We start from the raw sequence: 17116 nt of genomic DNA on the forward strand, positions 1-17116 counted from the left end.
AGCCAGATGTGAAGAGAACCCTTTTTAATAAGTCTGCTTCTCGTGTAGTCCCATGTCATGAAGATATCTCAGAAGCTACCGTGGTTGTTAGTAATGAAACGGGGATTATCTCGAGGAACCGGAAGGACTGTGAGGATCTATCATTAATTCGTAAGCAACTTGTTCAAATTGAAAACCAGCAGTCCAATTTGCTAGATCTCCTCCAGGTACTTGTTGTGTCCCTGCCAACCACATTTTTCCGTCTATCTGTCATCTTGTTTTTTGATTTGTGACAGGAATGACCTCTCTATTATTTCAATTTGAATATCACCTACAGAATAGACATTTCACGTTTAACTCTCGCATAATGGGATGCTTGCCGAATAGGCGGAATATAGCTAATTTTCTATGATTGGTCCACCAGTGAAATAAGGATACAAAACTGTGACTGATCCTCTTGGGGCCTCCAGCTCAATTGTGTATGACAAATTTTTTTTTTTTTATTCTTTAGGTTTCTATGTTTCTGAAAAGAGGCTACCTAGTTGAAGCTGCGGCATTCGATGCTAAGAATTGCAAAAACCTGTTTTACTTTGAGCACAAAACTTGAAACATAGGCATTTCCCTGTATTTGTATGACCTCTGGATGTGATGCAGAAGGCTTCGTTATTAGCAATATAAAGAGTCATGAGAGCACTGGATCAAAATCTATTTGAATTTCTATATCATTTGCACTCTTGATGGTGTTTGAGTTAAATGTTTTGTTTGTTTATTTTATCTATTTTATTGACCTTTCTTACATGGTGAGTAGGAACTGGATGTTTAATTACTATTCCTGTTCACTTTTAATTCAGAAATTTATGGGGAGCTCACAGAGTGGTATGCGATCACTGGAGACACGGGTTCGTGGCCTAGAGCTTGCATTGGATGAGATCTCCTTGGACCTTGCTGTTTCAACCGGAAGGATGTCGAATGCTGCTTCTGCTGGAGGCCTGTGTTGCAAACTACCTGGTGCAGAATATTTGAGCTCAAAGCTCTGGAAGAGAACAGAAAGTCGGCGTGCTACCCCAATGTTCACTTCTTCTAGTGCAACTACAGCAGCAGCGTCGATGCTGAGTGTAGCTAATAAAAGTGAAGATTCTGAAGTATTTAAACTGGATAATAGGAGATCTCGATACCAAGGTGGTCATGGGATTATAATGAACCCCCTGGCTGAAATCCCTATCGACTCCCGGAGTATTCCCGGAGTTTCCTCCAATAGAATACTAGAGAATGCTCATGTTGTGGTGTGAAGTAGTATTGGCTTATACACCACTGGCAGAGTTATCAGCAGGTATCTTGATTAGAATTTCATGCTTACAATTAACTATAGGTTTTGAAGATTTGATAGCATAGTTTCCACAAGATTCTAGGATGTTATTCCACCGTAAAATTCTGTATACAATAGGATTCACCATCAGGTCGTGCCTTGCATGGGATTCGTAGTCTTGACTCGGGGAAGGCCATTATGATGCATGGTTGGTTTCGTAACTCTTCCGGGTTAGTTAAAGACCGTCCACAGAGATCAGAATTAACACAGTTAGGGACCATTTAACCTCTGAGAAGCGGTTTAGTAAATTTCAACTGGGCCTTTGATCTCTCGCACCAGCATCTTCATCTTGGTTAATAATAATAAATAAGCACTTATTTTGTTTGCTGGTTTGGACATTTTTTTAGGATAACAAATTAATATTACAGACGGAATGAATTTTGAAGGTAAGAAATCTCTGACAATCTGTTTTCGGTTTATTGTAAAAGGTTCTCCTTCTTTCTCCAGGACTGTGTGAAACTGAAAGGTTGAGTTTCTTGCTCCAAAAACAAAAGATATTCGTGGATTACTACTCTACTGTTCTTGATGCTTCGGTTGCTGCGAGTATGAAACAGACATTAGTCTAGTAGTATCAGCTATGGAAGGACTTCTCTTTTTGACGGAGCATATGAATATTTGGGCTTCCGTTTCCTTTTAAAACTGGATTCTACCGCGAGAAGAGAAGGGGGAGGAACCGAAACCTGTGCTCAGATTGCCCAAAGACAATGAAGAAGAAGAGTTTATAGTTATTAATTTGTAAGATTATTATTGTGTACATACGCGTTTTCAGGAGATGCAAAAAGAGATACTTGAATTATAAATTCCATTTTATAACCAAAAAAAAAGGCCAAAGTAAATGAATAATTAGTGTGTAATGATTTTCCTTCATAATTGCATAGTTCCATTCTAAACCAATTTCTATTGGAGGAAGTTTACTTAATAGAATTTTATTCCTAACTAAAATATGACAGTCAATATTATCGGAAAATCTCCAAAAGTTATGATTATACCAATGTATCTACGTTATTTCCAAAACTGTATTTGGATATGCATCCACTAATACAGTGATATGCAACTTGTTTAATCTAATATTATGTTACAAGTAAATTAACCTTCCAAATCAATTTTGCATTATAGCTAGCGGATCCCGTCCCACTATTTTTGTCGGTGAAAAAGGTGATACATGATTGGTGATGAAAGCACATTGAAGTATGATGAGAAATGATTATTATTATTTGTCCTAACCCTGCTTCTTCTGAGCACTTTGGTGTGTGTGTATCATTATAGATCGCCAACCGACACTTACATTGCAGATAGAGCTGGCTCTTCATCTTTGCTTTTCTTTTTCCCTTTTTTTTTTTTGAAAAAAAAAATAGTTCTTTTGGTGCTTCTTTTAGCTTGTAACAAAATAATATATTAGATGGACACCAAACTACTAGAAGAAGATTGCACTTGATAAACAGTGGCTTCCGCGCATGTTAGCCAAGACACCTAACAGACTGGAAGATTCGAGAGCAGATCCTCTGTCCAATATTTTGTGTTCAATTTCATGTCTAATGTGAAACCACGTAGTTTCACTTATTAATATCTGTTGATGTGGCAACTAAAAATAGGTGACTGTTTGACTGCCTTATAATTCTTTTTATTTTTTATTTTTTGGGTTTCCTTTGTTTACACAACTTTGTTACAATTCCCATCTTTTTTAAATATTCTTTTGTATTTGAAATCCTTAATACTAACAAAGTTGTGTAAACAAAGGAAACCCAAAAAATAAAAAATAAAAAGAAGTATAAGGCAGTCAAACAGTCACCTATTTTTAGTTGCCACATCAGCAGATATAATAAGTGAAACTACGTAGTTTCACATTGGACAGAAAATTGGACAGAAAATATTGGACAGAGGATCTGCTCTCGGAAGATTCCACTCGCTAAGAAGAGGCTTCTCTGCATTCTGCAATTCTCAAAACAAAGTATAGAGAACAACTGATGGCACCACAACGTTAAATCTGATCGGCCGACTTGATGCTGCTCAGATCTCGACCATCATTCTTGGGAAAAAAAAAGATGCAATTTGGTGAGGGATGACCAGATCCCGCTTGCCATGAGATTGGGTGGTGCGAGGGGAAATCTAAGTGTACATTAATTGATTCTGTATGTACCCGGGTTACAAAAATGACCAAAAAGAATATGCGTTAACGAATGCGTGCAGACAATGCTGAAGAAACTCTCTCAGAAATGGGCACATGGGTCCACTTAACAGCCCCAGAACTGCTTCGAGATCTTCGTAAGAAAGAAATGCCCGTGCCCTGGAGCAAATTCTTCGTAAGAAAGAGTTTAGTGTTCCCCTCCGAAAAGACGAAAGAGCAAAGCTGGATAAGTTCGAATCCCGGTCAACAATTTAAGAACAGTTTCCCCATTACAAAAATAAATTCAGCAACTGGATCGTTTTCCGCGACCACGGACAAAGAGAGATCCAAATCCCTAATGAACCATCAAAGACGAGCACAACACCCAGAAACTATCACAAGACGACTCAAGAACGCTGATATACAAACAGCAAGTTCCTCTATTCATTGGATCAAAAAGTATCAGACAATATATTACCGCTCTGAGGCCTTCAGTTTGCCCAATTCCAGAACAGGCCACTAGTCATTAATCCGCAAGGAGTTGATCAATGCAAAGTCGAAGAAAGTATCTCTAACAACATGAGGAGACCATGCTTAGCAATATTATTGATTGTCTAATGAGGTCACAGTGTAACAAGAGAATAGTAAGTCTTAACTGTCTCATCAAAATTTAGTGTATGCGCCCACAAATTAGCAGTTGATCAAAACTCTTAAGAACTTCAGTAACATTCATTCTGGCTTCTGATCCTTAGCACCCTCGTTCTCAATTTTCTGGCAAAAGATGGAATTACATCAGGCAGCTCTTACTCAAAAACATCAATGCAAAAACGCTATGGAAGTCAACAAATGAATGCTAAATCAAACAGTAGTGCATGTCAAATTGTTAGAAAGAACGGGTAAAAGAGGCAAGTCCATATTAAGAAGCCAACGAAAGTAAATAGAGTAGCTTCCAATACAGAATAAATCACGCTAGTGTACAGAAAGGTCAAACACGGATGAATATTCACACACGATAACCCACCTACTAAATGGCTCACCCACTAAAATCAGACATGATCCTCAGGCAAACTAGTTTCATTTGACAATTTCAAAGGACAATAAGTATAACATTTATGCGGAAATCCAAAAACAGCATCTCTGTTCTTGCTGAATAAGTGCGTGCTCTTATGAGTATTGTTTTACTGAACTCACGAGCAACCAGCTTTTCTCATCTCAAAACCTACCTTCAACAAATGGCAGAGGATACCTTGTCAAAAATGAGCTTAAGGGCCTCTTCTCACTTGCTTAAAATTAATTTTACTTGCATCTTCTGAAGATATGTGTTATTAGAAGGTACTGTTGTTTAGTTTTGAATTCGGCCATTATATTAATCTGAGTTGATTTAGAGAAACGGCCCTCAAGGTGCTTTTCTTTTGGCTTTAGAAACTTTCCGAACATGAACATTTTGTTTTTCCAAAAAACTTTTTCTGATATAGCACAGCTTTTACAAAAGCTTAAGCAAATTAAACGCCCAAAGTCCCCGGGATGTCTATTTCCTCAACAGGCAAACCAAATGGCATGATTATTTCGTTTTCTAAATGTGAATGTCAATCATCAGATGCAAATACATCAACCTCAGGATGACCGTCAAATAAAATGAAACATATTTGAGTATTGGAAATGATAAAGATCCTTAATGACGTAAAGAAAGGTAGAGCATCAAAGAAAAAAAAGGGTTTTGGGACAGCTAGTGTTATTAAGATGAGTATAATAGTTTTAAAACATCAGGAAAGCCAGAGATAACGTAAAACTGCGAGAGGAAGAGTATATGAATCTCGACAAATTTGAGTAATCCAGTGGAACCATTCTTGGAGTAATACAAATTGGATTCATTAAATACAACTATGAGAGGAAAAAAAAACCATTAACTAAGTAGAAGAGATTCAACAATGGCAAATGTGATGTGATATGTTCCAACAATGTTTAATCAATTAAGACTTATGTAAGTGAAAAAGGAGAATGCTAGAAAGAGCACATGCAATCAGAATCAGTCAAATTAATTCACTTACTCTTCAAGATTATTAAGGGAAAAAAAAAGGCGAATCATTTCTCAAAAAAGGCGAACCATTCTTGGTAGTATTTAATTGTTACAAATAGGGTTCGTAATATTTACTATAAAAGAAAGAGGTTTTTTTTTTAGAGAAGGGGGGGGGGGGTGGCGCGGGGAGAGGGGAAGAGGCATGAAGTTGGGATGGGTAGTGGGGTACCGATTGGGCAGAATGCCAAGAGAGGCCACGGTAGACGTTGACGGAGAAAGTAGCGGCTAGGTATAGGGTAGTAACTCCTAGTCCTGCCGTGAACGCCTTGAACCCCCAGTCACCTACTTTGCTCACTATTCCCCCCGCCATCTTTTATTTTTGTTTTGGTTGATGATCTCTCCTCCTTCCTTTTGCCTGTCTGCAGTCTGCACCACCACCACCACCAGATTCTTCCTTCCTTCGCCGCGCCTGCCTCCACTGAAAGGGGACACTTAAATAGTAGCAGCAGGAGTACAGTATAATCTGCTTGCTAGACCCAGCCACCTCACCTCTCGTGCAAACCAGATATTGACTCTTTTTTTTTTTTGGGATAATTTCAGAAACGGAGGTTTCTGACAGTCTCACTCTACTCTCCTGTGGTTTCAAAAATATCACAAACCTCCCCTGAGATTTAGGATTTTGTAACAAAATCAGCCCATGACGTCAAAAGTGAACATAAAAAAGTGTTTTCAGAAAAAAGAGGGAATTTTGTTTTCATAAATGCCCCTGAGGTAAGTGTACAAGTTATATTAGTGAAATAATAAAAACTAATAAAAATAAAAAATAAATTAGAAAAAAGAGATAATTTCAGATACAATATGTTATTCATCAATAATACTATATCAAAAGCTATTACTAGACGGTTATTTGTTCCAATTGCATATTAAATTAACCATTAGTGCTTTATGAGAGTGCATTAAATATTTAGTAGAGAGGTAGTTTATTTCAATAAGTAACATGTATATAAATACTTAGTGAATGTACAATCTGGTTGAAATAATGTACACCGTGTTTTCAATCAAGTACGATTCATAGAAATTGTTAAACATGCAGTTATTTGTTCACATGCATGTTGCAATTAGTCATCGTAGCAATATGCATAGTGCAATGGTATGTATATATTTGGAATGATTATTGGTGTTTTGACCCACTTGTGCATTTCCTTACAAGCTGCAGTGGGTATGTAATTTTATCTATATGACTAATACTAATTTGCCTATAAACACCTTACACGGGGTGATATATGAGATACAATCAGTTTACAAATATATACATTATGTTAGATGTTAGTTACTTGACTGTGTATATCTATAAAAGGTAGTGTAATGGTACACATAAATTTGGAATGGTTAGGCGTTAAAAAAATATATATTATGTTAGGTGTTAGTTATTTGACTATGTATACATGTAAAAAGGAGATTAGATATAGTGTAGAAAAAAGTAATTACGTGAGTTGGAATGTATTTGTTCTGATAATCACGAAATATTAGTTGACTTGTGAGGGTATTTAAGTCTTTTTTGCCATGATAACGTAAGAAATGGGACCTAAATCTGGCAGGGAAGGTTTGTGATTTTTTGAAACCACAAGGGAGGAGAGTGAGACTGTCAAAAACCTCAGGGGAGGTATCTGAAATTATCCCTTTTTTTTTTTTAAACCGCTGGTTGAAATATTGAGTAATTTACCCTTCTCGTCCGCAAATGGGTCAATGCCCAATGGGGGCAGTTTCAAGTGTAAATTAGGGGGCTAGGGTTAACTTAGGATACTTGGGTCATCATCATGTTCTGTAGCAGTTTAATAAGTTAGATTTAGCCTACACTACACACAACATTGGTCCCATTTGATAGTTTTTTAGGTATTTGGCTAAAATTTTCCTCCAATTTACTGTAAAAGTTTTTAAAAAATTTTTTGAAGTATGTACTTTTTGAATATTTTGAAGTGTATAGTTTAAAAATTTTGAAAATTTTTTTGAGATTATTGTAGTTAAAATTTTTAAAAAACTTATAGCCGACAAACTTGACAAAAAAAAAAATCAAGTGCCAAACATGGCCAATGGACGTACTCACAATATTAACCAATCAGCCAAAATCAACGATCATGCCCCTTTTAACAGTTTCCCCAAATTTGTGTAAAAATAAAGTACTAATACGTAGCATACCATAGCATTATCATGGGCTGCAAACTAGCCAAAATGACTCCAATTCCAGTTTTAGGCTAATCGACTCGAATTCAACTTAATTTTATCAAACTTCAAACCAAACCCACTGCTTCACTACTACTCGCTCCCAGATACCATGCATTTATTCAAAAGAACCCAATCCACAAACACAAGGTGAAAGTGAAACACACCCTTTCCGCAAAAGTAATTTTGGAGCTGTGGCAAATAAAAGGGGGAAAAGAAAATAATAAAAACGAGATATAATAAACGATAGTAGTACTACAATAGTGAGTAATATATCATATACTACTAGTACGAGTTATCCATAAATTATTTTCAAAAAAAAAAAAAAAAAAATTTCAAAACCCGTTTCTTGATCAAAAGAGATTTGCCCACATGTCAGACCGACCAGGGAGAATTTGATAGATTGCACGATACCGGCTGGTTTCTTCTTCTCCCTCTCGCTCAATGTCTTTAAGCTTAAAATCCAATCAACCACGGAACTGAGTGTTTCACAGCTACCATTTGCTCTCCGACAGAGATATAAGCTGCCAGCAAGAGGAGAGCTACAAAGTCAATCATCACATAGATAGCAAGAGGAGAGCTGCAGCGGGTTCAGCAAAGAAAGATAGATAGCAGAAGGATGAAGTGAAGACTAAAAGACTCGGGTGGTGGCATGCTACTCTAACATTTCCACGAACCAAAAATGACAATCATCACGAAGTGCTATTCACAGGCAAAATGCTAAAGCTCTTTAGAGAATCAAAAAGCCCAATGATATACAATTGCATTCTTGTAAGTACCACTAGCTCCATCTCTTTGCGTCACACTTCCATTTTTAGTCCACACCAAAAGTACGTCGCTTGCTCAAAAAGGCAAAGTTTTACAGATCTCATTGCCACTTTTATCCATTCAAGCCACAGAATAAAATGCTAATGCCAGAGGTCCCATAATCATCAACCCATTCAAAAGTTCCAAGGACAAGTACGGTAGAAATTCCTACCGTTAAACAAAGAAAGTTTATCCATGCAAGACAATGCTGAAACAAAGGAAATGAAGTTCAGGAACATGCAAATCACAGGTAGCCTAGTCACTTAGAGATAATAAGGAGCTGGCACCACAAACTTTAACTTGCTTCAGTAGTTTCCAGCCAAATACTCTTTAGAAAGGCTAAAATCGGAAACTCATGCACAAACTTCCACATTTCTTGTACTTCTGAAAACAAGATTAATCCCCGAAAAGTGAATTTAAAAACAGCACCCGTGAAGTACTACTATAAGTGAAGAGGTCAGTGCTATTCAGTTGCAGGCAGATTGCCCAACAGCAGCCAATAATTTTCTCCTAAATCTTAATAATCATCCTATAGGTCTGTTTCCTGGATGGTCATAGAGTTTGATGAGTGGAAGAGCCAAAACAATTGAGAACATGCTACAATTTATAAAGACTGTCAAAAGAGAAGTATAGACATGGTTCTTTGAAAACAATAAACCATGATTACCATAATTCACTGAGAATACTGGATCAAATACCTTGTGCTTGAGTTAAAATAGTAATCTCAAACATAAAATTATCTCAATACTTCAGTTCTTGTAAGTTCAATGAATAGTTTAAAGTTTTTAAAACCCCAAGTTCATGATATCAACTTAACCCATAGGGAAAGGAAAAGATCCTGAAAACATAGGGCGGGGTGATTCAGTTAATAATACTAACTAAAAAGTTCAGGCACTTATTAATTCTATCAAAGCCAACACAAACTGAATTAAAGGTGGACTAGAACCAACAATTACGTGAAGATCTGCACTTTAACTGGTTCAAATGGTTAAAATGACAAATTGCGTTTTTCATTTCTTAGGGACAAACATTTTAATGCACTTCAAGCTAATAAGAGTACATCTTGTCAGAAAACTTTGATCTCTAGCTGGCCACAAACTACATAGTTGATAGTAAATAGAAGAAACCAAGCCACCTCAACTGTCTAATAACCACCATGTAGAAGAAAAAGTTTTTCAACCCAAATGGTTAAACAGATCTTCAAATGCAACAATCAGTCAACAAAATGAACAGAGGCAACAGATGAAGAAAAGGGAGGAAATTCAGTTGCTTCAACACCCCCCCCCCCAACACAAACAAAAAAAGGCAAAAGCAAGTGCCATGCAGGTCTGGTGTCAGGAAAGCAGAAAAATGAATATATGCTTATGCCACAAAAATAAAGGAAACTTCTCAATAGCGATTGTTAAGAAAAAGTTTGTTGTCTAAATTCCGAAATACCAGGATTAATGCATGAATTGACAATTGGTAATCAAAAGTGATTTACGAGAAGAGTTTTTTAAGATAACAGTCAGTTGTTGCAAGGAAAAATTAATAGTGGACTGCATACCACTCCAAAAAATTGTCAGAAATCATACAGGAAACCCTGCCTTTAACGCAATGGGACTCGTGCGCCTGAATTTCAAATAAATCAAAAACATGGAAATAAGAGATACAATTTCCAGCTGATAAGCACCAATGATGTAGAATCACCAAGTCAAGTAGAGATGCTTTAAAATTACACCATGCAGCCTTATGTCTGAGAACAAAAGAAACTGAATCATGCATTGCTACAGATATGCCAAATACGCATATGCTGTAGCCAACAAAAAAAACCAACCTGATGAGCAATGTGTGCTAAGCGCCCACAATGTCGAGAGGATTCTGTTACTAAGTTTGACTTCTCCTGCTCCACAGGATCACTTTCTTCCCCCAAAGTTCGCCTCTTAGAAGTATCACTTTCAAAAGAAACAACCCCATTGGATTTGCTCAAAGAATCTCTCTTTCGCTTCCTTTGGAATGTATACTTGATTATTCTTTCATGGATAGGTTGATTACCAACCCTATCCGCTACAGTAGGTTCATTTGGCTCATATATCGGCAATGTAATATTTGAGTTTTGAAGATCTGTTTCACCCTCTGTAGCCACCGAACTCCCGGCAGAATCCTTAAGGACCAAATTTTCTGTACCTTCATTTTCATTCACGGGTCTATGAACAGCAGCAGAGTTACCAAGCTCAATATCATTTTCAGAAGTTTCAGCACAATCCTCCTCTAACCCTGGTTCAGCTCCATCTGAAGATAATCTTGACACCATCTTGGATTTATTTTCCTCAAAATGAACATCACTTCTCACAGAAATCAGATGAGTTGCCGCACAAGAAACATCAGGAGCTTGATTAGGTCTACGAAGTTGATCAGGAAAACTTCCGGATGAGGTAATCGTCCTTTTCCTATATCTAGTAGCTCTCTTCTTCTTGACACAAAAAATTGGGGTGGGGTTCCATCTACCAAGTTGGCTATCTGCCTCTACTTTCTTCTCAACATTACTCAAATTTCCTAAGCTACAGTTAGGTACTGAAAAGATTTGTTTACCACCTAAATCTTCTAGAGTAGAGATATCATCTTTCCTTTTATGTACTTTCCCAGAAAGCATATTCGAAAGGTTTCCTTCTGACGCACGTATTCTCTGAGTGCACCCATTTCTGTACAGCTCAGGCTCTTTGCTTCTCAAAATGATAGAGGGCAAATCTGGACATCCAAGGTATAAATTCCCCACATAAGGTACACCAGAATAGAATTTAAAACTCTCATTTTTCTGAAACTCATGCATGCTTCTCAATTCAGCAGCTGCAACATGTCCGAGATCTGATTGATTGGGAGGGAGTGCATTAGACTGGGAATAGTGGGCTTCATTCTCTTCAGATATTCCTTTTTGTGCCACAGCATGCTGATCATCCAGGAGCTTCTCTTTACTGTTTCTGACCCTCTCCAATTCAGTGTTCACTTCTCTCAGTTCCTCTCTGAGATCTTTAACAATATCCTCAGCTTCTTGGAGTTGAGCTTCAAGTTCATCAATCTTTTTCTGTTGACTCAGTGACGTCAACTCTGCATCAGAAATCTACAAAGGGGGCTAAAATGTAAAACCAAAGACAACAACGTATACATTTTCATTAAAATAGATGAATTTAAAAGTGACTCTTGCAATCTAATCTTATTGCTGATTTTGCCACAAGTAGGAAAAAGAAAATATGGAATGAAAAGCATGTACTTGTCAAACAATCTACACTAACTTCATCCAGAAGAATCAGACCCAAAAAGTCAAGCACATCAGTAATAACTTATCTAAACTTTATGGTGGCTCTACTTTGACTAACAGCACTAAAGTTGCTATTGCCTGAAGCCAATATCAATGTTCAATTTTGTAATGCAAGGTAAAAAGATATTCTTAAAAAAAAATTTGAGGCAGAATAGGCATTCCAATAGTGAATTCTCAACACAATTGAGAATTATTAATGCTTCTTTGTGGGGTAGATCCCCTGATTAGCCCACAAGAAGCCTGCTCTTTTAGGTAGGAATACCACTCCCACTTGATGATTTGATTATATGGATATCTACATATGTCCTGCACTTGAATGTCCAAGAAAAGAAATTACAGCATATCCATTTCATCCAACACCATATAGCCTCAAAGCTTTTCAAGTTTGTTTGAAATTAACTAGGCAATAGCTGCCGGGTTAAACCTGAAATTCCCAATCGGTCAGAAGCTCCACAATAATAGGTGGCATCCAAATTCAAGGTTCCCATTTAAACACCAGGAGAACCAATGAAAGGAATTGGTTTCTTGAGCCTCATCACATGCTATATACTATACAAAGTGACATCCAATTTCAGTATTTTTCCCTCCTAGTAAACTAGTCACCTTCAGCAAGGAGGGAACTGATATGATCCACGGGAAAGCATCAAAGGAAACTGACAGTAAGTCAAGAAATTCAATTTCTGAGGCACTTAAAAAGAAAAAGAGACAGCGAGTGAGATGAAACTAAATTCTGAAAGGAATGGTCCAGAAAGAATGTACATGGATCAATCTTTGCAATCTAGAAGGAAAGACAGTATTTTTCCCTTCATCATCACTGGCAAAATGATCTAGAAATCAAAAATCATCCAGAAAACGAACAAAATCGAAGCACCAAAAGAAAAAAAAAAAGAAAAAGAATCCATCATCTGCTTGAGGCGCAGCTGATGAAAATATTCAGAGGAAAAACCTTAGAATCCATCATCTGCTTGAGGCGCAGGAGCATCCGCAAGGCCTCCTCTTTGGCCATCTGAAGCTCCCGCTGAAACCGCTGCGCCTTTCTTTCGGACGCCATTATTCTGGCAGCGGCCTCCTTCGCCGTGTTCAGTATGATATCCGCATATGCCTTCTTCAAAGCCCTCAGTTTCTACATAATAAAATCAATTGAATCAAAAGAACAAAGATTCCATTTTGAGGCTAAAAGCCAAGAAAAAAACATAAGTAACTAAAAAAAAAAAAAAAGAAGAAGCCCGTCTTGAAAGGGGAAAAACGGTTAAAGAATCAGTTGAGATAGGTAGTTGGTGGGGGTTTGGAAGTGGGGCAAGTGCTTGTGGTGGTGGGGGTGGTCGAGGGGCGTGAAAGCGGTGATGTTGATTAGTATTAGCATTACCTCATCGGCAGCCATTGGGGAAGAAGAATCCTTAAAAGCAGCGAAGCGAGTGGTTAGTTGTGCGTTTTGGGTTCTTCAGACCAAAGTGAAGAGGGTGGGAGGAAGCCAGGAAGGGCGTCCGGGTAGGAGCAGTAAGCCAGTAACTGCTGCTACCTCTTTGTAGTAGCTGTCCTGTCCGTGTCTGTCTGTTATGAATTATGCGGCCTTTTTTTTTTTTTTTTTCTTCCTTCCTTAGTGTTGAAACTTGTTTGACGCAACTGCCCTTGCATAGCGCCTTCAATTACTTGTTAACTTCTTCTTGTTCAGCCCCTCCCGCCCGCCCTTCCCTTCGGCTTCCCGATGGTCTTTGGGCTTTTCAGGTTTCCCGCGCCAACCAAAACCCATCCCCACCCCCTTCCCAAATAAAAACAAAAACAAAAAATATTAGTACTTTTCAGTTACGTTTCACAATGAATCGTAGGCCCCTTTGACAAGTAAGTTTTTTGAATGTTTGTCTAAAACTTTACTGTAACTTACTGTAGAAATTTTTTAACAAATTTTTGAAGTGTGTTTTTTTTAATATTTTAAAGTGTATAGTTTAAAATTTTTGAGAAGTTTCTTAAGGTTACTGTAACTAAAGTTTTTAAAAAACTTGTAGCAGGCAAACTTGACAAAAAACTTGTCTGCCAAACAAGGCCTCATCAAATTTGTATTAGTACTTCTCAAAAATATTTACGCGTTAGGGTATAACGAGCATTCGATCTCTCTCAACCTTTGCTAATTTTCATAAGTTTACAAGTAAATTTTCCTATACAATGGCTAATTACATTGCCAAAGGAATAAACATACAACTAAATGAGAGCTTAATGAGTCATATAGCTCTCTTGCTTTGATCAAAGCTAACCTAATGGCTATGCCTTCTTCTTCCAATTGATGAATTAAGACTAATTTGCTATGTTGAACGTGTTGTGACTAGATAAAAAGTGACTAGATGAAAAGTGACTAGATTGTTTGAAAATTTACTTATTTTTCGGGGTGCTTTTGAAATTTTTTTACTATAACAGTGTATATGAAAACCTTTTACTGTAAATTTTTTTTGTGATGTGTAGGGGGGTTTTTAGAATATATTTTGAAATACCTTTAAAAATTAAAAAAATTTTAAAGTACATTTTAAAAATTAACACTGCTACCCACAACCACCGCCCACCACTACCACCACCCCTTTCCTCTTTCTTTCTTCTCCCCCTCTCTCTTCCTGTTTCTTCTTCTCCTTCCCTCTTTTCCATCTCCCTCTTCTTCCCTCTTTCTCCTCCCATTCCCTTTCCCGCCACCCTTCACTCCCTCTCGATCTGGCTTTGATTAGTTCACGACCTTCTTGTCACGATCTGGTTGAGGCTAGATCGAATGAAGGAGAATGGAAGGGAAGGAGAAGGGGAGAAGGAAGAGGGGAAAAGAGAAAAGGGGTGGTAGCAGTGGTGCGTGGGGGTGGTGGTGGTGGTGATAGATGGAAAATGTTGTAAATTTTTTTTTATTTTTTGTATATTTGTGAGTTATTTTTTATATATTGTATGAATAAGATACATTTATTTGTGCATTACTATAACATTATATTTGAAAAACTAGATTTTGAAAAATAGACTAATCCAAATGGAGCCTTAGTGCTTAACTACACACTCAAATTAATATGGTCTTATTTTCAATTGATTCAGTCAGCAAATAAACGTATGTAACTAATTGAGTCCAACATCCAGTTGATTCGCGAGAGGGGCCTAAATTCACCCTCTCCAATACCAGGATTTTTCTTCTCACCGGTATTTGCAATTTGGAAGCATTCTTGGATCCCCTTCTTTGTGTTACGCTCCCAACCTATTAAGGTAATCAAATGGTACAAATTACCATATTTTTTCCCATCAACAAGATAGTCTTGCCACATGTGATTTTCAAAACTCCACTTGCAATCGAAAAGTGATAGCTCTCGGAGTCAAACTAGCTTTAAAATATTATATTCCGTCATAACTTTGGCACATAAGACACACTACCCAAATAACGAATATCTCTATTTAGCATTTTGATTTTCATTACTCCAACACCTTTGATTTCACAAGTAGATCCATCACCGAAAGATGCAAAACCTAACTTCTTTCTTTGGAGAGTATTAAAATAATCTAACGCGGAGCAAACATGTGAAACATATCCAGAATATAAAATCCAACCATCACGGGAAAAAATATTATTACCTTTAGAGATTGTGAGAATATTTCCATTTGATACATATTTAGCAATATCATCATGCTCCTTCTCATCATTTTTCTTTCGATGAGGGCAATATTTTCTGATATGACCAAACTCATAACAATCAAAACACTGGACTCCATCATTTCTTTTGACCTTTGAACCATTTACCTTAGATTTATCACCAAATTTTTTTCCTCTTTTATTCTTATCTCGAACAATTAACGTAATTTTTTGTGTCATATCCTGATTTGTCTTCTTTTGTTTTATGATCTAACAAAGATGACTGCACATTCTTGAACTCTAAAGTATTCTTCCCGTACAATAGGGTCGTCATAACACTTTTGTAAGAATCAGATGCTGAGGTAAGAAGTAAAAGAGTCTTATCTTCTTCCTCAATTTCTATGCCAATTTTTTGGAGTTGATCCAAAATTTTGTTGAACGTATTTATGTGATACATGAGGCTACCATCCTCCTCCATCTTTAACTTATAAAGTTGCTGCTTCAAATGCAATTTATTGGATACACTTTTGTTCAGATAAAGCTTTTTCAATTTTTTTCAAATGTCTGCTACAGAATCTTTCTCGTCTATTACATTGTTTATGACGTTGTCCGCAACATAGAGTCGAATTGTGCTCGCATACCTTTCGTCCAACTCTTCAGACTCATTATCCTTCATTCTCTTTGGCTTCTTATTTTTACCATTTAACACTTTTGCCAAATCCTGTTGAACTGTAACATCCTTCACTATTCTTTTGCCAAAAAGTGAAACTTGTAATTCCATTAAACTTGTAAGTCTATCATCGTATGCTTGGTCTATCAGGTTGTTTGAGTTAATATACTCTATAAAGTCTCTAACAATCCACTCTTTTTTTTTCTCTTCCATCTTAATTCTTCTCATTTGAGGATCTAGTTATCCCTATATTATATTTATTTTTGCTTATTTGTTCCATATAAGAAATTTGAATTTGAGTAATGGAGTGAATGCACTTCATTAAGTTGGGGAATTGTTAAGAGATACCTTAACAATTCCATTCTAGGACTCTCATTGGGATGTGAAATATTCTTTTAGGTTGGTTCCCACCACTTGTTACTAACTTATTCCCCTTTCGTCCTCTTTTGTTATTCTTAGCATTCTATTTTTGTTTTTCACTATTTCCATCGTTTTATTTTCTTCATCTCTTACTTTATCTTATTTTTAATTGGTATATCCCATCACCCTTCATTTTCATTTTGATTGAGCTGTCGATGATTTTTTTTTTATTTTCTATATATTGGATTTCCTTCCATCTTTAGCATTTTTCTCCATCTATTTGGATTTTCACTGCATTGCATTTGTTCCTAATCTTTGAGTTCTCTTTCAAGTGCTGGTTACCCATATTTTATCAATGTGCATCTAGTTTTCATTATTGTTCCTCTTCTTTTATGTTTCTTATGGTGTCTTTTCTTTCATCTTGCTACTACCTCGCTCCACTCTCATTAGCAATTTTGGCAAGACTTTTGCCATTGTTTTGATTTAAAGGTTTTCAGTCGAGTTGTTTTCTTCATTTTATACTTGCTCATTTTCTTTGTCTCTTTCATTGTTTTGAACTTTGTTTATTTTAGAAGTTGGTACCTTAGTTGTTAGAATTGTCATAAGAGATATAGTTTGCCTACTTAGATTATGTTCCGCTTTCTCTTCAATGAACTTTGCCCTGCTTGAAGTATAGTTTGTTTCTTGGCTGGTTCCTCTAAGGTCCTTATATCAGTTT

At 36.8% G+C, this 17116-nt stretch overlaps 2 protein-coding genes and 1 long non-coding RNA gene across 5 annotated transcripts in view; 1 reads left to right on the forward strand and 2 right to left on the reverse strand.

The window, feature by feature from the left end:
• The window catches only part of LOC140006162 (TORTIFOLIA1-like protein 3), a 4091-nt gene extending 1876 nt beyond the window's left edge, over positions 1-2215 (forward strand). The window contains exons 3-5 of one of the 2 annotated variants that reach the window (XM_072048078.1): positions 1-206; positions 831-1309; positions 1793-2215. The exon at positions 1-206 is cut by the window's left edge and continues 324 nt beyond it. In XM_072048078.1, coding sequence (XP_071904179.1) covers positions 1-206; positions 831-1268 — 644 coding nt within the window. In that variant the 3' untranslated portion in view covers positions 1269-1309; positions 1793-2215. Of the gene's footprint in view, positions 207-830; positions 1310-1773 lie in introns of both variants that reach the window. The other variant, XM_072048079.1, reaches the window with a different exon arrangement.
• A 1223-nt stretch (positions 2216-3438) lies between these two features.
• On the reverse strand, positions 3439-6004 carry LOC140006164 (uncharacterized). The gene is made up of 4 exons (XR_011813803.1): positions 5696-6004; positions 4106-4220; positions 3928-4020; positions 3439-3804 (listed from the first exon to the last, which is right to left on the reverse strand). It is a non-coding gene; the product is annotated as an uncharacterized lncRNA (long non-coding RNA).
• Positions 6005-7907: 1903 nt separating this feature from the next.
• On the reverse strand, positions 7908-13351 carry LOC113739391 (uncharacterized). 2 transcript variants are annotated; one of them, XM_072048081.1, is made up of 4 exons: positions 13155-13351; positions 12735-12911; positions 10310-11590; positions 7908-8210 (listed from the first exon to the last, which is right to left on the reverse strand). In XM_072048081.1, the coding sequence occupies exons 1-4, from the start codon at positions 13167-13169 to the stop codon at positions 8181-8183; spliced, it is 1503 nt and encodes a 500-aa protein (XP_071904182.1). In that variant the 5' UTR covers positions 13170-13351; the 3' UTR covers positions 7908-8180. The 2 variants fall into 2 exon arrangements, with proteins under 2 accessions (XP_071904182.1, XP_071904181.1); XM_072048080.1 differs by having other exon boundaries at positions 8189-10104.
• Between the last annotated feature and the right edge of the window lie 3765 nt (positions 13352-17116).

Source organism: Coffea arabica, chromosome 4e (assembly GCF_036785885.1).
Source record: "Coffea arabica cultivar ET-39 chromosome 4e, Coffea Arabica ET-39 HiFi, whole genome shotgun sequence".
In the NCBI taxonomy this organism is placed as follows: Eukaryota; Viridiplantae; Streptophyta; class Magnoliopsida; order Gentianales; family Rubiaceae; genus Coffea; species Coffea arabica.